At 40.7% G+C, this 21,102-nt stretch overlaps 1 protein-coding gene across 1 annotated transcript in view; it reads right to left on the bottom strand.

Annotated features, from left to right (window-relative positions):
- DNAH11 (dynein axonemal heavy chain 11) overlaps positions 1–21,102 on the bottom strand; it is a gene marked incomplete at its 5' end in the record, with an annotated part of 158,358 nt that overhangs the window by 60,054 nt on the left and 77,202 nt on the right. Inside the window, 5 exon segments of the mRNA XM_080383229.1 lie at positions 8,329–8,704; positions 12,112–12,276; positions 17,620–17,761; positions 18,580–18,703; positions 20,273–20,493. Coding sequence (XP_080239355.1) covers positions 8,329–8,704; positions 12,112–12,276; positions 17,620–17,761; positions 18,580–18,703; positions 20,273–20,493 — 1,028 coding nt within the window.

The raw sequence follows: 21,102 nt of genomic DNA on the forward strand, positions 1-21,102 counted from the left end.
GGGGTTACCCTCCCCCCCCCCCCCCATCCCTCCATGCATTTTGTCTGGCAGCTATTCATTATAAAAGGCTGTATTTTAACCAGAGGAGGCTCTTATTAACCTGATTTGGATATGGCTGATAAGACAAGGAGGAAGACAAATCTGAGGGCTTAAACTTTCATCACATGGAAGATCCTGAGGGCTCTTCTTGTTTGGTGGGCTCCTGAAATCTTATAAAACTTACAAAATCTATCTTTTAAAAATCTGACCGTTTTGAAATGAGAAGACAAAGCTGTGATACTGACTTGTAACAGATGACTGTAAAGATCCCAGATCTCTCCAATCGCTTTATTTTTCAATTTATTTAAGACTTTTATGTCTTTTTCTTTATAGAAAAAACCAAACGGTGCTGCATTTGATGTACTTGCATAGAGCTCCATAAAAATGGCTCAGTGTTCAAGCACCTGGCTAGATAGGAGCTTTGGTTTGTCTGCTAGCACAGCATCCAGCACTTGAAATTGTCAAATTATCTTTCGGTCATCATCAAATGAGAATTCAGAGAGAGAAAAAAAAAAGAGTATTTTAATAATTTTAAAAATTAATTTTAATAATGAAGCATGGGATAACTTATTAAAAATAGACTTTAAAAATAGCAGTCACCCTTTTCTGTTGACCATTTATTTTTGCAGGTCTTCAGCTAGCAAAGTGGGAAAAAGCCAGCCAGCTCCCATTATTGCAGTATAGCAGTAGCACCAAGATGCAACTTTATGCAAAGACTGCAGCTGAGTATTTAATTTGCACTTTTTTATAAAACCACATACTTTTTATTTTTAATTATGGATTATGTAATGGATTACGGATTGTCTTCAGCATTTGCAAAAGGGATTAGGGAACACGTGTGTGTGTGCGGGGGGAAAGCTCCAAAGCAGTTTCCCCTCCCTTCTGTCTTTGTGGACTGACCGGCCACAAATGAACTGCAGGCGGAAGCACTGACCGGGGGCTAAGTGCCACCAGCCCCACAAGGAGGTGACAAGAGCTGATGGAAAGGCTCTACACTTGTTCCTCCTGCTTTTATTACCCCTCAGCTGGTCACTGGCTGCACACAAAATCTCCAGGTACAGAACTGCATCTTCTCTCTCCATGGTTTATCTTTTACTGTGGCACTTGCTTCCCCTCCCACACTTGTACTGTGGCACCATCACTCCCCCGCCAGACATTGTCCTTGCTCAAATGGATGGACCCTTCATTCCAAAGACAGGTAAAGAACTCAAAGAGCTTCTATGTGAAGCAAAGAAACAAACCCCAGTTTCCAAAATCAGGTAATTAAATGGAGTTTAGAGTCACTCTAATCTGTGACAGTTGACACACTTCCCTACATGCCACCCAGGCATCAAAACACGAAGTGTACCTCCAGCTCCGAGTAGATCTCAGCATGCTGCAGAAAGGATTCCAGAGCGGTCCGTGGCCCCAGGGGGCTGTGCTGGGTTCCACACATCACTGCATGGGGCTTCTGTCTCATCACAGGGAAGAAATGCAGCTCTGAGACTGGAAAACTCTTTTGACATACTCTATGATAAGCAAAACAGGCTAGGCATATTTAAAACAGCTCCAGATGGTCATTTAGTCATGTATTTCTGAGCAAAATGCAAAGGTAAAATGCTTGTCTTTACCTCGCACAGCAAGAAGAGAGGTTGTTCCTGGACTGAAGCTCAAAAGTCCGTTTTCCAAATTTTTTGAAAACTGACCTAGCAAATACAAGATACTACTACCCTACTTTGAATTACAGTATACTTCCCTATGATAAAGGTGAAATAAGGAACCACCAAAATTCATTTTTCTTTGTTTTAAAAGATCCTAGCTACCTATATTGCTAGAATATATGCATATACATGTCTAAGCAAGAGTACTGTATGCAAAATTAACAGGGAAATATTAAGAAAACCTATTTAACACCATCACTGTAAGTAACTTCTATTTTGTCCTCTATGACTTCTAGCAAAGTTAAACTTTATAATTTGTGGAGTCACATCTCCCTCATTTTAATGATTATTTATTGCATTCTGTACAAGACAAACGCAGTTCAATTAATCAAGGGAAGCCTAAAAATCAATTAATATGAATTAAATGAGCTACACCAACTCTTAGGAAAGTCACACATAATTTACCAAAGCATTGTCAATAATGCTTAGGGAACTTTGGGAAAATTGCTCAAGAGTGGCTGTTGCTGCAGTTAAATGTTTTAAGCCTACATCATTAATATTACAATCAGGTTGATGCAGAAACACTTGCCATTTTTCTCAGTAAGAACCTCATTATTTTCTTGTGACTTTTAAAAGCTAGTTTAGAAGAATACCTATTTCACCTATGATTACAAAAACAGAAATTAAACCAAGAACTAAATAAAGAATGATCTGCATTTAGGGAAAGCAGAATTTAATTGCTTTACAAATAAAAAAAAATCAGGACATCATTAGTTGAGGCCAAGCCAGCATAAATTTCTCTTTAAAAAAGTATTTCTAAAAGCAAGGCTAGTCAGCAGGAATGGATATTTTATGCAGATTTGCGCAGTGCTTGGCTTCCGACTGAAATGCGTTTCAGCCTTTTTCTCCTTTTTCCATTGTGTGTGACACACATGCACCCTGCAGCACACCTCTTCCTAGCAAAAGACAACCTCCTTACACATGATCCTTATGAGAGGTCTCTACCCGGCGGCCCTGAAAAGCCCTCTAACAACAGTTTTATTTGTAAATCCGTGAGAGGAGAAGTGGGTTCCGGTAGAGCTGGAAGTGGCCCGAGACAACTTGTCTCAATGGGGCAAAATAACTATTGTTATCGAGCTTAACAAAATGGCACAGCATGGGAGACACGCCGAGCCAGAGAGCAGCTGGTTGTAATTCACACTGGTTTTCAGAAAACACTAATCGTTCCCGAACAGACCTCTTTGAGGCTTGGTCTTCCCTGCATTTTCAATTTGTCACTTTCTCTTATGATAAGGTCAGCAGTGACAGCACTTCCTGACATTAACAGCTGTGGCTTTTAAAAGGGTCATTGTGGAACTACTAATTGCAGTAATTTCATTAGCATAAATTATTTATTCTGCCATTCATTTATCTCCAGTTTGGGTTTGGGTTTTTTCTTTTAATACTACATTGTACTTTTCAATATATGCCCATTCAGGGTTGTAGGCAAAGGAAATTATTATTGCTAATGTAGCCTTCTTATTAAAAAAAAGCAAACAAAAAAGACTTGATACATTAAAAAATAATCTGATATAACCGCAGTCCGCTAGAAACCATAAAGTAGTTTGAAGCCAAGAATTAAGATTAAGCTGGTACAAATCAAATCCATTCAATAGTCCTAAAGAAGACTGAGCAATAAGCCTATATACAATCTGAAAGAAAATATAAGGGTGAAGTCTGTTCATTTTTATGCACTCTCTCTATCTAGGCCTTGGCTGACTGACTGTTAAGCATGCAAAAAAACCAGCCAAAACCAATGCAAGTTCCAAAAAGAGTTTAGATGGGAGTTTTGCCTGCATTCTCCCCGTAACTCTCCTCAGGATGTAAAATAGTAATTGATACCAAATTGATAAATCTTAACTCTTTGCAGTTAAATTGAGCTAGCTGAAACATGCCAAGCAAAGAGGAAAAAAGACTGGTGACACTGAACTGGAATGCATCCCGCCGGCAGTTACCAAAACTGAGAATAAAACCAAGCCAGCATCTGTCTGAAGAAAGAGGTAACTGGGAAGTGTGTGGGGGTGGGCAGTGGGAAGTTTAAGAGGCAGAGGGAGAAGACAAAAATGTTACTTCAGGCTGCTTCTTTGCTGTACTACATGTTGTAAAACACTTTGGAGTACGATAAAATAAAGAGCATAATGAATTTATCCTTGGCATGCTTAACAGCGTGAGCTGTTTGGTGCTAAGCAGCAGAGGAGCAGCGTACAAGGCAGCAGCAGCAAAATACTCAAAGGAGATGGCAGAGATGTACATTGCTGTTACTTTCAGATGGATGGATTAAACAGTTCTGATTCGTTTAATCAGTGCTCAGGGCTGATATGTGACACCAACTGAAAGTAAGGAAAAGAGACTGGACTGCCTGTCATGTTGAATTTGGAGACAGAGACATTATTTTAAAATATTATAGATCATGTTTTAGAGCAAAGGCACTTTTGTAAGTTCTTTAAGCTTAGTACATGGATTTCAGAACTACTGCACAGTGCTATTTTCTTGTGCCCTTTGAAAATTAAGTTTAGCAATTTGAGTACTGAAACAGAAGAGGGCTCGCTCTTCTCTCCCAAGAAATCAAAGACATCTGAATTGATTACATTTCTGATACTCTCCATTTCCATCCAAATATTTCTGAACTCACCGTCTCTTCTCCTTAACCCACACGTTGACCAATGTCTTTCCAAGTGAAAATGGGCTCATGGGATGTATTTTCAACAGGCACCATAATTAGGGAGGATCACTTGTTCTTTTTGTTCAGATACTTTCTCACAGGGCTGAAGTGTTCACAGCACCCTTCAAAGCAAATAGTGACGCTGCAGCTCACCATCTCCCTGCAGAGCTCAGTCTGCTTCCCTGGATAAAATGGATCTTCCAGAAAAGTCCCTAGACTTGGTTCGAAGATAAAGAGATGGAGAATCTAAGACTCCCCTTCTCAACTCCCACAACCACTATGAATTTTTTACAGTTTTCTCTCACCATTTAAACCCAAAATTCTCCAGTTTTTGTTAAAGCAATGTAGATAAGATGTCGTATTTGTGTCGAACTTTTAAGAGGAAAAAAAAGATCATTAGCTTAACTTCAAACTACCCTAATTAAAAATAATCTGTAATATTGTTACACAGCGATGAACAAAAAAACTACCAGTTACTGTTGCTGTATTTTTGGAAACCCTGAAAAAGGAAAATTAGGAGCTAAGTGTCAATTATGCCAAAATAATCACTCAGTAATAGACCTTGCACTGCTCATCATAAGGGACAGCATGATTACAGTATGCTTCAGAATCCAGGCATACACGAGCCCTGGATAACAAGCTTTCTCTGCTAAAAGCAAACAAAAGGCTTTCCTGAAATATCTAAAATGGAGCAAGTGAAATGATGTATTAACACACCAGCACTAGAGAGGAGATCACCTCCCATAAATCTCTGACAGAGAGGGGACGGCAGACTGCAGCCAAGATTTCCTCTTCTTCAGGGTGGTCCTTTTCAACCCAGCCCCTCTCATTCTTTTGATATCCTAATACACCCCTGCAACTCCCCTGTTGTGTCCCCACCCCATCCCATCTCCTGTCTGGTTCCCCTCCCGCTCCGCCCCCCAACTATTTTTCTGTGATCATTTGTGATCATTCTCTCATCACCTCCCTTTTAACTCCTCTTCAGACTCCTTGCTGTATGCCTGTCCAGCCTTTCTGGTTCAGTTTTGCTTTTGCGTCTCTCTTGCTGGAGTTCCCCTTCTGTTTCCCTGTAACACTGTCATAGTTTCTCTGTTATTTCAGCATCTCTGTTCTGGGTTCACTTTTCCGTCACTTGCAAGTTTCCCCTGTCACCACCCATATTTTTTGCATTCTCCTGTCTTATCTTGGACTTCTCATCTACAGACATGATGCAGGCACCCAGTACTGCTTTACACATGTTGATGACACAGAAACCTTAACTCACTGTCAGTAAAGTGTCAAATTATTTTGTGAGTTGCCATTTATTTCACCTGCTGGGAACTGAGCAGGAAAGGTATTTACCAGCAGCAGTTAACACCACTGCGAAAAAGAGACTCATCAACAGTTGCTTGGATTAGTGAAATCTTTCCTGAATATCTAAAAACTGAATTATATAAGAACATAATGCTTAAATTAAAAAAAAAAAGTTTTAAAGACCCCCAACAAAACAGTTTCGATATTAAAAGACTAAGTTCTGATGACCAGATGTATTTTCAAAGGGGAAAAATATAATCAGTTAAGGATCTGGAAAAGCAATATACTTAAGTCAAAATAATTTCCCTTCTCTTTTTTCCACATAATCCTATCTGTTTCTTTCAAATAAATGGGTATCTGTAAGTTGGTATCACATTAAAAATTAATGCAAGCGGGTGTCACACCCCCATGGCTCAGCAGACAACAACTAACTACCCTAACAACACTTCAAATCTCTCGTGAGCTGTTAAAATAAAGCAGAAGGAGCTGATGGAAAATACAAATGACAAGGATTTGCAAACATCTCTCTTTCCCTTGCAGTCCTACAGGAGGCATCCGTACGCCGCCGGAGCGCGGGTACCAGCCTGCAGCCGTGTGAGCCCCCCCCAGCCCCCAGCCCCTTCCCTCACACAAGCCCCAGGGAGGGGAAGGGCCCCCCTGGAAACAGCCCCAGGGACCCCTGCAGCCTTCCCCTCTCCTTCCCCTTCATTTCACTACGACTCCATGTGTATTTTGCATGGGTTTGCAAGGAGGACAAATGTCAGAGCATCAGTCTCTTACACCGAGATTTGCCCAGGGGCTGGTGCTGTCCTTGGCTAAAGCCAGCTGGCTCTTCCTTGGGCATTCCTGAAATCCTCAGCCTCTCATGGTTAAAAATCCCCTATACAAACAGGTGGTCCCAAACCTAATAGCACTCCAGAATGGAAGTACTGCAACTGCAGAGGCAAGTAAATCTTTTTTTAGATCGCTGTGAATTACTCCACCTACAAATACCTGAGCAGTCTCACCGCCAGCACAACAGCATCGTCTCATGCTGGCTGGGACAACAGAGACAGCTTGTTAAAATGAAGAGCGTAAGAACATTCCTTTCCCTGAAAGGAAACTCACTAATGCACAATTTTTTTCTGAAAAGAAACAAGTCACATTTCATATCAATCAGGAACAGAAAGAGAATAATCACCCAGATATTAAAACTCTAAATGCATTTGCCATATGGTTACAGGGGAAATTTTCATTGCTTAGCTGCTTGAACAGAGGGAAAACTCTTTTTTAGTTAGTCTGGACTGTGCCCTGCAATATTTCAGCCTTATTTGCTACAGCACTAGTGAGTTTATCTAACTGTATCAAAAAGGGTTAAATGCATTTTGCCTAAGATCCTAAAAAGCCTAGAATTGAAGGATTCTGCAAAGACAGGGCTATGAATTACACGCCTCTCCTTTCCTCACTTTTCTGCCTGTGCTAGACAGCTCTGAACTCTGCCGCAGGAACCAGGCAGCGACAGGGCACAAAAATCCAGTTGTTTTTTTTTTTTTAGCAGGGGTGAGCTGGAAACACCACGGAAGGCAACAAGTATGCAAGGAGGGGTACAAAGAGCCTTGGGTTTTTTAAGCTTATGAAGTTATCGATCCTTCAGTGATCTCCACTGCTTTCTTAGAAGCCTGATGAGCTTGAAAGTGCACCCCAGCCCCCTCAGCCCCCTCAGCCCCCTCAGCGAGGCACCTGCCACGGCCGCCCACGCAGCCCGTCTACAGCAGCGCAGGTGACGATGGCAGGGACCCCCAAGCCGGCTCTGGCAGCGTGGCACCAGCCGGGGAGAATCACGGAATGACCTGCAGAGAGGAGGCAGGCGAAGGGGAGACGATCGTCACATGGCAGGCTGAGGCGATCACAGGCAGGCACGCGGTGAGCCACGGCCCGGCGCCGGCCGGCGCACAGCTGAGGCTCCAAGCCAAAGCTGGTGGCTAATAAACTTCATCGGGTCCTTGGGCAAAGAGGTTGTACTCCCTCTCCAGCGTACAACCGCAGATTCCTTCCCCTCTCTCCACACTGGTACCAGTTACTCCGTCTGATAGCTGTAAGCAGTAACGCCGCACAGGGACCGGCTGGCACGCAGACAGCCAGAAGGTGCACATCCAGTGGGTGACGGTGACACAAACCCAGTTCTTGAGTTTCTAAATCTATTCAAGCTGCTTCAACGCCCACCACAACCCCAGTATAAGAACGGGAAGAAAAGGAGATTCGGACCTTACTTTGTATGCAAATTTTTAGGGGCTATTCTTTACAAAGGCGGAAAGAGATGTCCAAACAAGCGTTGGCTAAAATATTCCAAGGAAAATAAATCTGTGACTGGCTGTTAATATCACCAGGCTTACATAGAGCAACTGACATTTGGGAAGGAAGGGTTATTCTAGTCCCTCAGTTGTATCTGCGGACCTACTTACTGGAGTTAGCACATGTTTTGGCCATTGTATTTGCTTTTGGTTAATTAGCAAAATGACAGATATCAGGCCTTTAAGACAGGACTGGAGTGTTTCCTGTATGCCTCTTATGAAATGATCTATTTTTGCTGTACAGGGCTTCTCAAATCCTAAGGCATCTATATTGTTAATTCCAATAGAAAACAGCCAAATGGTATCAGAAGAGTTTATCACTTACCCCACAGCAACAAGAGCCAGGGCAGAGCCCAGTCAGGCATGCCAAGGGAGTGACACCTTCACTCTGCCTCTGGAGTAAGCAGGAATTGCCACTGAGAGAAAATTGGATGAAGAAGGAAGAGCAGCACAAACCTGAAAGAAAAGAAGGAAAAAGAGGACTGAAGAAAGGAGGAGGCTGACCTGGGACAACACTTCCCAGGTTTGTAAGCGGCCAGAGATGAGAGAAAGTGATGACTGGATAGTAACGGTGGAAAAAGCTTCTACGGTATCTGGGAAGAAGATTACATGGAAAAGGGAAAAGACTTGCCATTATCTTACAGTTTCCAAAAACACATCTCTGCACTAGAAAACACAAGACAACAGTTTCTGCAATTAACCTTTAGTTATGAGCAAAGAGGAGTAATTTCAGTAGAACTAAGTCAAAACAAGAAAATCTTTTACTATTATTCAAAATACCCTCTTGAAGAGAAACTCTTTCCTGGGACATTTATGCATTTTGTAAAGCAGCTTGAATTTTATGCTTAATCACAGGGTATGTCCTTTTTTTTTTTTTTTTTTTTTTTTTTTTTCTACCACCTTTTTTAGCAAAATCAGTTAAGAAATGGCCTGTGGTCACAAGCACTGGTCAGGCTATATCTCACAAAAAACTCTCTCATGGCTGCACAAACTGCCTGGGATTCTGAGATTACTGAAGGCTTCAGATCAATGACACCGTTTTCATAAGGCTGCGATATGGCCAAGTACAACAGCAAGAAAAGCACAAGTGATCCCTTCTCTTGGGAGCCATGGTGGAAACAGGGTAGGTGAAAGGCAGACGTGTGAAAATCTTAAAAGAAAAAAAGAGAAAGACATGAAAAAAGGTAAGAGGAAGAAGCAAGGAAGGCAAACAGAAGCAATGATAGCCTCCCATTTTATGACAGACAGGAAGAAAAATGATGCAGAGTAAAATACTAAATGGGGCATAAAAGAGAGGAGAATTCACTGAAATCTTTACTGGTGAGTGAACCATAAATATTCAATAAATCAGAGCCCCCAAGCCATTGCTTTAGACTGCACTGTGAATTAACTGCATGTTCCACTAATTTTTAGTCCATTTACTTCTTTATATTTCTAAATGGAGAGAATTCACTACTGCCTGTTCCATTTCCAACATGCTTACCAGCTTCCCAGAGACACAAGATCTCGCAGTACGTTTTCCTCTGTCTCATGGAATGGGATGTGGAGGACTATTTCATGTTAAAACAGTTTTGAATTGATGTAGCTATTCTGGCCCCCCTACTGATCGCACTTATCGTCAAACGGAGAAAAATACTTGTCTTACAGGAACCTAAAACAACTTCTAACCATAGGCAATTTGCACATTTGTCTAGGAAGTACTTGAGAATGTGTCAGCAAGAGAAACCACTGGTTTTAAATCACTGGTGACCTTTGACTCCTGCAAGAATTACAAACAGCGGTGCATGTTCTCATATTTGTAAGAAGTAACGTTCTTCCCTATCTTCAAGAATTTAGGCAGAAATGTAATAGACAGCCATGCAAAAACACCACGGAGGCCAGGTTGTCCAGGGATGTTACAAAGACAGGCCGATCAGTAAGCTGGTCTAAAGGTACAGAAGAAAACATCACCTACTTCGAATGTGTTCAGCATAGAGAGGCAAATGGCAGAAACGTCTATGTAGAAATCCGTTGTAGCCAAGGGATGAAAACTACACTAAAACTGTCCAAAGACCACAGAAAGATCTTGGAACTTACAGAAAAATTTTATCAGGCTGAAAAGAAAGAAAGGCAAACACAGGAGAAACAATCGAAACCATACAAGAATAAATGCTCTCCACCCCAAAACTCTGAATCAGAGATGAAATACACAAGAAGAATCTGCTAGGCATGTTTTGTGATTCTCAAAGACCTTGGACACTTCTGTGAGTTTTCTGAAATTTCTTCTCTGTTGTATCTTCAATTAGACATATATATCCTTTGGTTAGACATTGTTCCTCCCTCTCATTTTCTGATAAAATTCTGCGTGCAGTCATAACACCAGAGATACAGTGAGTAACGCTGATGCTTGGGGCACCCCATTTTCTCCTCTCTTATTCCTCTAGTAGCCACCTTCTCCAATCTGCACACCATCCCTGCTATGGTAGCACCAGTAACGGAGAGCCTACAGGTATCCATCGCTGCTGTGATGTGCTTCTCACAAGTGCCCTTGCTAGAGCAGTGGTGCCAAACTGAATCTATCACACCTCCAAAGCTGCAAACCATTCACAGTCTTTCTAGAAGTTACATCTTCTACACCCTCCTACACTCATATTGCTCATATTTGGACTTAACTCTCTAAGTACTGGACTTGACTAGAAAAGTCAAATCTAAGTCCTGGACCATTTGCCAAACACAAATCAGAATTTAGTGTTTTCCTTAGTCTTGTAGTGTAACTAATATTTTATCCTCCCTAAATATTATAAATTTGTTTGTATGGAATGATTACCATTTATGCCCTATTCATATCAATCTTCTATTGAACTTCAGGGCAGAAGGTGCTTTCTCTACCCAATGTAATTTGTTAGGAGTGATTTAAAAGAACTACTTGCATCTACAAGGAGCTGCACTAGTTTATATGAACTGGAGATCCCTGAGAAGGTAATACTGACCTTTTAGGATTGTTTACTTTTAATTTTATCCTAGCATCTAAATTCTACATTTACTAATTCATACCCAGAACTTGTCTGTTCTCTCCTTGCCTGTGGTCAATCCTCAAAAAGATTTCTGAAAATGTTGGAGTGCATTTGGTAGGACGTTCTAATCTTCATTCTAATCTTGTGCTTATCCAGCCCAGTACTACTGGAGCTCATGTGGATAACCACTGTCATGGGGATAACAAAAGCCTCTCAACACTGAACAACAACATACCAAGCAAGCACGGAACAGGAGGTGAACAGAGTGATGAGTGAAGGCAAACAGGAGAGAAACAGTTGAAGTTGCTGAACATGGTAAGCAAGTCCTAGTGAAAGTCTTTGGAAGAAGTACCAGGCACAGGCTAGTCCTACCAAAGTTATTCATCCTGAAAACTCGACCAAGAAAAAGGAAAGATACCTGAGTGAGTATCCTGGACTCAACTGTCACAGTTATACTGCGAACAGCCCTGAAAACAGCAAGTTTAAAGGCAGGTGAACTATGCACAAAATACAAATACACCAATCTTTTGCTTGCAGTGGAGACTTATTCAAATACAGAGCTGTAATTTTACAAGTGCAGATTACAAAGCAGAAGACAACAGTTAAATAGAACTGCTATGAAGCCTAAGAAGAGAGGGACTAGATGAGAGGATATGGAAAACTGAATTCTAGAAACCTTGCAGGGAATAAAGAGAAACAATTAAATCCAATAAAAAAGTAGCAATAGGTAAAATTAGTTACTTACAAATTCTGTAGATTACCATGTCAGGATGAAGATTAGAAGAACAATTTCTCAATCCTTTGATAAATTAATTCTTGGAATAGCTAATTCTAGAGCTCAAATTCAAACACACTTTTTATAATTTCCAATACTTGTCTCTAAAACACAAAGTGACAACTGAGTGATTTTTACTATATCATATTGTTAGGGAGGAAATTCCAGCACAGCCCTAGCTATAACATAATGTAACATCCAAATTAGATAATTATGTCTTTTTTAACTATTTTTTGTGGACAATAAAAATCTAGGACACAGCATATACTTGAAAATGTAGTCATAAAAAGAAGGTAATCAGATCCTCACCATGGCATAACCTTTCTATCTCCTTTAGCTTCAGTGAAGTTTGGTAAAATCACGCCAGGCATGGATACGATGTGGCACATTTGCAGAGTTCATTTGCATTCCCCCCAGTGAATTCCCAGTATTATGAAAGACCTTGTGCACTGCTTCCTTTGAATACAGAATAACGAAGGTGCCATGTGATCTGATAACAAGAGAGCTGTGAGGAAAAATGAGTAATTATTACTGTCTACATTTTGAACAATCTTTGCTTAAGCAAGAAGGTCGCATTTTGGAAACATTTATCTTCTGCGCAGGCCATAAATGACAGTCTAATTTGACACCAGGGAAAAAAAAAAAAGAATAGGAAATGCTCCATGTAAGAAAAGCTTCATTTTTGGCAAGACAACTAGGATATAAATATTACAGTGATGGTATTTCATATAGTAATAGAAAAAAATTGGCAAGTTCTCCAAGATAGAGTCATCCCCTTATTTGAAAGAAATGTGGATTGAAAAGGACTATGCAAGAGTCTTTCATCTGACAATTTTAAGATTTAAATTTGCACAAGAGAGTAATGGAGACAATCGGTGCAGACAAAAGAACTGGTATCATGGGAAATTAATATCAACTTCCATGTAGCATTCACAACCCCTAAGAACACCAAAATCCTCTGTCCTCAAATGTCCCATTTGAGCCTCACACTCACATGTCACTCTCACTACAGACATGTCTCTTATACCATATTCTTCGGCTCAACGACCTCTGCTTATCTCAAGATATGCAGGCTTTCTAGGTTCACCAAGTGCTTCCAAGAGAGCAAGACAGACAAACAGCGTATCTTAATACTGATGAACTGAACAGCGCCTCGGCACACGCCTGACCACTGGTCTGACAGGGCCCATCCTATTTAAGAGTAAGCACACTCGCTCCCATGGTTTTCCCACGTGAAACTACGCAGTGCTGCAGCAGAAGGAAGGAGCTGTACAGACCAGGAATCGCTCCTAGCCAGCTCTGCGCTGCTGCCGTCGTTTGGTGAGCAGAGCAAACGAAAAGCTAACACACATTGATGCCAGCCATGTCATGCTACTAGTCCTCAGGGTGACAAAATAAACCTCATAAACTTGCTGATATAGATGTATCCTTAAAAATCAGCTCTCTAAGTACTCAAGAAGAGATGGCTGACATCCAAATAAGAAAAACCTGGAGTTCTTCATAGAGAGACAGAAACTCTGTAAGAGCCAGCCAACTGCAGAAGCAGCTGGTTTATGTGCTGCGGAACTTGGAAAGCCTCAATAGCTTCTTGGCTGTCTAATACCATAACTGAGCTTTCACTCAGTGGTGGGGCAGTAACTGTGTCTGTCCCTGACCCACCTGCTTCCTTGTTGGCAACTGGTTGGCAAGTTCATAAATTATTTGGGAGGTGAGACTGATCAAGTGATAAGAGTGTATGATCAACCGAACCCTCATTTCTGATGGAATCAAATACAATCACATCTGGCATTAGTATTAGTTTAACATAGAACCAGAATCCCTAAAAACGTGGCTCTTTCTAGCTAGGAGTAAAGCAGTCAAGCTGACAGGCATGTGTATTTATGCCCTCAAAGGAAAAATCACGAGAGCTAGCCAAAAGCTAAGTTGTGATGGGGCTACATAAGTTCCTCTCAGATTCACAGATAAAGAGAGATGTTCTGTCAGTGGCGAAAGAGACCACAAGGAAAAGGCTAATATGTCCTGATGAAAGAGGATTTCAAAATGAAAGGCAATGATTAAAAAAAAAAAAAAAAAAAGTAGTAATATTTTGGACAAGACTGCCTGTGGTGATGCGGGGCACCTGCTCTGCCCGTGTTTGATGTTCATTCTGGCTGACATGGAACTACAGTACTGCTGAGTTCCGCAGAAAATGGGGAGCCAGCTAAATACTGACGGGACTATGCAAGGAGGAGACCATTCTAAGGATGTGATGACTAAAGCAGTTCAGCCAGTTTGCTTATTGGAATAAAATTGGAGAAACGGCATTACCCTAAAACTAGCAAATCTAGTTCTTAACGCTGGGACTTCACACTGGCCACTGAGGGACAGTAAACTTTGAAACATGAGGAAAACAGACAGTGAGGAATCTTACTCAAAAAAGGAGGAGCATGTATCTGTAGCAGAGATCAGCAGCTCATGAAGAAAACAAGCTGCACACAGACTGAGTAACAGAGAAGAAGAGTTCAGAAGAAAAGCCATGTAACATGTATGGCTTTAGAATATATTGTAATGTTCATGAGCAGTGAGGAAGCCGAGATGAGGTAGTAGGAAACACAGAACTTGGAAAACATGTAGGTATGTTTGAGAGTATGTTTGCGTAGGGCATGTGGGCTACAAGGCATTTAGGCACCGTGTTTCCATTTTTGAGAAAAAGTTGAAGGGTTGCTATGACCAGAAGAATAAAATAAAATCAGACAGAGCTCAGGTGACAGCAAGACTGACTGACCTTGTCTCATACCCATGCTTTTGAGAAATAGTTGGTTCTTCTGGCCTTTACTTTCCTAAGAAATTCTGGTAACGTGCAGAGTATTTAAGAGCAATTACTGCTGAGAGATGGGATACTGAAAAAACTTTTGGATCTCCAGTAAATCACTGTAAGCCTTAGAAACCTCTCAGCTCATGACATGCCTTAGCACTGTCGGCACCTTACCATTTACAATGTTTGGCCATTGGTTTTCTTAAATTAAAAAAGATGACTGCTACTTATTCCATCATTCATCATGAAAGCTTTTGAAATCCTCAGATGCATTTATGTCCTCGCACACACTTCAGCTGTGGACCCATATTCTACAATGGTGCAATCCACTGTCTTCAGCTGACATACTTCCAATTTAAACTGGCATAAATTTGCATCTACATACATGGCATGTTCTCAGTACGTTAATAACAGAACTGACTGCAAGTTCCAGGCTGAATACAATTGAAACAAAACCAACACAAAGCCAAATTGCTATGGTGGTTCAAAGAATAGCGCTGTGTAGTTTTGGTTCCAGAGATACAGATTCCTCATCATAAACAGAACTTGAGGCTTTAAGATGATGGGTGAGCACAAGTGAAACGTGGCTTACTGTAGAATGTTGATTTTTTTTTAAATGAAACGGAAAAATGAGACTATATCACTTCACCGAGCTTTAACATTCTGAAACAGCCTAAATTCTCCCTTTTGTTCTCTTTCACATTTTATGAGTCTTTTATTCTTCAAATCTAGGGAAAGGAGGAGGTGATAGGTCACCCAACACTAACTAAAAGTCCATACAGATATCTGCCAGTGTGTTAACTCATGAAATTTATGTCTCCCTCAGTACTATAATGTCTCTGCTTTGCTTCCCTGCAACATGAATAGGTATCTCCTGTTCTGGCCTCTAGAAGTGCTAATTTGCACAGTGGGGGACTGGTGAAATGGTTGCAAGTTAAAAGGCACTTGAAAGCTGTCTTTCAAAAAGCTGGTTTAAAAAAAAAAAAAAAAAAAAAAAAAGGAAGAAACTTCTGGGGGAATAAGAAGAAAACAAAGGGAAAGAAATGGACAAGAAAAAAATTAAGAGAGATATTAGGTATTATTTTTCCAGTCCTCTCTTAACAATGTACACAAATGCAATAGTCATGAAACAGAGACAAAACAGCACTCATTAGAAATAGATATACGGAAGGTAAGCAGCACTATTGTCCATATTACTGAAGTCCAGCAAAAGTGAAAACAATACAGAAGATGTCACACTACATCCTATACAAGTCTCCACTGACCCTGAAGTTACAGAATAAATTCGTGGAGGGACAGTAGTCATGGCAACAAAATTAGAGATAGGAAGGAACATCTGCAAAACTAAAGCAGGATAGGAAAAAGAAGGTAAGAAAAAAAAAAAAGATAAATTGGTATGTTATAAAGTGTAAGAACTTGAAAAAAATCTCATAACCAAATAGGAATGGTCTTTAAATCAGTGGTAGTTAAACACTTCAGAACATGGAGAAAAAACTTGCACAGAAGACTGCTGTGGAAGAACCTGCTATGGGAAGGCTCTTCTCATCCCCAATCAAGCAGATCAGTTTAATAGACAAAGTATGGGGCATATATTCCCTTCAAAACATTCTCTTTCTAAAGGGTTAATGGTTTTCAGACTTCTAATTTTCTTATCAACCACACACATTTCAGATTATGTTTAAAACTGAAGGCTGCATGAACTGAAAGTTCCTCAATGCCACTCCAAAAGCAATGTACCCAGATTTCTGCTTTCCAGCTTTCAGGAGAGAACTGCAGCCTGCCTCAGCAACATTGCCTCTAAAAGGGGGTCAAGAGAGACACTTGTTGCAACTGTGGTATCATATTAACGTATATTGCTAAACAGCTTTTGACCTGAAAACAGCTACATGGATATTTTTTCTTCAGTTTTAAATGGCACAGGAAAAATGGAAAGTATTAACATTTACTGTGAAATATCAATTATTTGTGCAAATGCTTAAGATTTGACTACATATACAGAATTACTGTATGTGTGTTACAGATCTGCTAATAAGTTAGAATTAATTGACTTTATAAAATCATTTGGAATAAGAAATATATTTTAATGAAACTTGTAGTTGCACAGCAAAAGCTGTTATGAAATCCTTTGTACAGCCCTGTACCAAGGCCAGAAGAATGGGCTAGAATCATTGTTTAAAACTTAGGTAAAAAAATTGGGATTTTACAGATTTCTTTGTATTTGACTAGTCTTCTGTATGTAGAAAGTGTATTGAAATGTCAGAATATAGAATTAATGGGAACTGGGGAGAGTCGACTGGAACAGCTTGTAGTTACCTGCCAAGAAACCGTGAACTTTAGTAAAAGGTAATTCCGGCAGGGGAGATTGCGACCACCGACTCATACACCACCGACCCAAATCGTACCCCAGACCCATTTCTGGACCTTTCTAACCTTTAATGCGCAGGATCAGATATGGGAGGAGAGTATGTTAATGATTTACGGGAAATACTATGATTATGCATGAATACTTAATGAATATGCCTGAATAAGTTCTATATATGGTGTATGATTCTGAAGCTTGGTGTGCGTTGATCGTGAGAGGACTCACTCACACACCCGGCCATCAGTAAAGAAGTGTCTGCTTATCTACATCACATTGGTGTCGATAAGTTCTTCATTCTGCGATTTCGGTAACATGTGTAATTAGGGAACATATTTACAATTGCACCAACTGCACCACTAAATCCTCATCAGCACCTCACTTCTCTCTGAAACGCTTTGTTACGTTCAAAACGTAAGACCATGAAACTAAGCCACGTAGCAGCTACGTGACTGTCCTATGAACAGGCAGAAAGTCAACAGTCAGATCTCAAAGTAAAACTCTCTGTGCACCACGTCTCCACACAGAGAAGGCCATGACAGGGGTAACATGACAGAGGCAAATTCGGTGTCACACGTCAGAGAGCAAGCCTTTCAAGAGAAGTATGCCAACGTATGCTGGGTTATGAGATAACTGAAATACATTGTTATTTTGACCAGCTCAGCACCGCCTCTTGTCCCTGAAACATGCCTTACTTTAACTGCAGCTGCACTTTACTCAAGAAGAACCTCCAGCAGCTTTCTCTGGTGTCCACCAGGCCCAGATCTGGGACTTCTTTTCTAACTTCTGTAACTATGCCCTCCACATCTTCATCACTGAACAGATCTGGAACCACTCCTGCAACACGACAAAGGGGCAGTTAGGAGAAGCCTTACACAACACAACCTGAGAAATAATCTTCTACATGGTATTTAACACAACGGGGTTTAGGCGTATAACTGGAGTTATGCTGTGATAATAGCCAGATCAAGTACAAAACAGTTTCCTCCTGTTCCCCACACTTTTTCACCTAAAAAGAACAACTATTTTTTTTTAAGGTAGAAGAAACAACATTGTTTAAAAAGACAAAAATATTTGCCCTGATAGGAAGTTCACTCATAAATTATGTATCCCTCAGAACAGTGGTTCCTTTTTTTACGGGCTGTTAGAAACCTGTTTTCCAGTCAAGCTGCAAAAAATAAATAATTTCTAAAATACCTTTTAAGATACTCTCCAATGTACAGCATAGTATTATTCCCATTTGTCTTCCACCCTATCTCCAGATCCCCACGTTCAAAATCCAGAGCCTCTAACTCTCAAAACGTGGGTGAAAGTGCATTGCTGTCTGTTACACTGTGACTGTGCAGTCACAAAGACATCGTCTAATGTCAGTGAAATCCTATCAAAGCAAACAGTATTAAGTCAAAGAGAGAGTCCCATCTCTCCCCAGACCAATGCACTTATGAATGATAAACCTCAGCAATTCACCTCCTCAGCGGGCAATGCCTTCTTCAGCAAATGAGACTCAGTGCTCGAGTTGAACGGGTTGACTTGGCCTCTCTAAAAACTCCCCCTACAAATACCTGAAAGAGAAATAATCTCTTTGAAGTTCAATGAAATCACAGATCATTTGTCATTGGAAAAAGATCTTTCAAGAAATGTGTTAGTCTAATCACCTGATGCCAACAAGTCATTAATCAGCACAAGAAAGCGTTCGTCTGGAACCTGGGCATCTGTCAGCAAAAACATGGCGGGCATGTTCTTGGCACCAGTCTTGATGTACAAACTGGCAAGATCTACCTGTAAGGAAAGGAGGCAATCACTCATATTCTGTTAAAATGTTGATACAGGAAAAGTGTGAAATGCATGTTAGTGGACGGCAATGCATTGCTGACTTCTTGTTTTTTTCAGTTTATTTACACATTGCTAATTTGCTGCATAACATCCAAAGGGAAAAGCAGCTTACCTCTGTTTTCCATATTAAACACTGAGGTTTTGACTTGACCTAGTGATAAAGATCAAAATGGACTACTAATCAAGGAAATACCACCACCACCACCACCGCCCCCCGAACGTACTAAAAAAGGGATGTCATGAAACGACCTATCAAGAACAGCCACAACCACATCAATAATGTCTGGGAATTGCACTGAAGAGTCAGATCCATTTTAAACTCTGATATTTCTGCAAGACATTTTGCATGCACATGTGTGTGTGATTTTATTTAGGAGAGCTTTCTCATGCTCAAAAAATAAAAAAGACTGAGTAGTGAATTGGTGCACTGTTACTTTTGCTGTCAGACATGGGTGGCCCAGAGAGACATGGCATGGGACCACTGCGCTAACAGGGGTACAAACACGGAATGCTTTTTGGCATGGGGTTCCAGATAAAAACAACCCACATCAGTTGCATTTGAGTGTGGTCACATTTGAAATACAGAATAAAGTCAACACCAAATTGCCACCTAACCTAGCAGAAAACAAATCCTCAGGCTTAGAAGTTTCTCTGCTTGGAAACAGGATGGTGGAAACGATCACTTCAGCCCACATCTTACCTACACCTCATTTGCCCAGGGAAGGAGGGCACATGAACCTAGTCACCATGTAAGACACTGAAGAGCATGCAGCACTTTTCCAAAATAATCCAGCATGTACCTCCCTCTGAAAACTGATGCCTTGGGCTGCACAAACTGTGGTGGTTTGGCCATGGCCCACGGCGAAAAGAAGGGCTTTCTGGGGACCACCATCCACCACATTTAGCCATAGTCAGATCCTTATTTAGCTGTGTCCGACATTCAGAAGCAGTGCCCGCTGTCCGCGTAGAATGAGGAGGAAGAAAATGTTCCTCAGCTTCCCTGTTTGCTCGCATAGACAGGACTCAGCCTTGCCGTGTCCTGAAGCCTGTAAGCCTGACAGAGCACCTCACAACTGTATTCCCTGTCTTTGCATATGACCAGTTTAATTGACTGAGTGACTTGCATGCCACGAGGACAAAATTTTGCCCTGAGTTTACCCACATCAATTTCATTCCACTATATTAATACACATGCAATGACACGCAAAAATTTGTAACAAACTGCTAACTTTAAATACCAAAACTCCAACCACATCTTTGTAGTATGTGAAGTAGTTGCCTTAGAAAAAGTGGAGAAACTACCAATATTCTATTAAGCGTATAAACAGACACTGAAATATTTTTTGACCATTCATTTTTCAAATATAAACCAGAGGTATAGCTGAAAACCACAGGAACAACAGGGGTTGTTACTGTAAATCATACTGTTTTGTGATTTTATCAAGCCCATGCAACAACAAAACAACACATTCTTGTAGTGAACTCAACAAACTCCAAGAGTATCTATCAGTTTACCCTCGGGTCCTGGATCCCATAGTCTTTCTTCAGCGTGATTTGGAAAACCTCCAGAGAGCAGATGCATGCCGCCAGCCTCGACAAGCTTTGTTTACCACTACCACCTACTCCAGTCAGAAGTGCATAAACCCTCGGGGCTTCTAGGATATGTCTGATCCAGCACCTGATGGCAAAAAACCAGTAACATAACATAGACTTCAACAACCTTGTTAGCCAAGATTCTCAATTTCTTTTTATTGCACCAAGCTTTCTTTTTTAATCTTTCTTCTTTAATTTATTTTTCTATTTTTGTGGTAATGTGCTCCTGACACCTAAAGGTATATTATGTTTGCATGAGCATTTTGTTTCTTTCTGATATTTGAGCAAGAGGAAAGAAAAGCTGTTTGTCAAATAATGAAGGTCTGCACTGACTTCTACAATGACCAGCACTGCCCACTTGCTCATTCTTTACGCTGAGCTGCTCCAAAGCATTGTTCCAGGATCCTGATGGACCCTGGTTACACTCAGAATAAAGACCTAGTTAACCTGAAGGCAGGTTGACTGGGTCCTAGGAGTCCATAAGAACTGCACGTCTGGCAGTTTGCATCACAAAGGTTGAAGGATGATGAATCATTTTGTGAAAAACGTGCATCAAACTTGAATTTACCCCTGGAATATCTAGCCCAGACTACTTCAGGCATGCTTTTATTTGCTGATTATGGAATACTATAGGATGAATGAGGCCAGATGAGAATCTGGACCCAAATTAGACAGGATTTAAGTTGTTAGAATTTTCAAATGTAAGTATCAGGGTAATTCTTCCAAAAAAAAAACTACGCTTGAGACATTAA

This window comes from Falco punctatus, assembly GCF_963210335.1.
Source record: "Falco punctatus genome assembly, chromosome: 4".
In the NCBI taxonomy this organism is placed as follows: Eukaryota; Metazoa; Chordata; class Aves; order Falconiformes; family Falconidae; genus Falco; species Falco punctatus.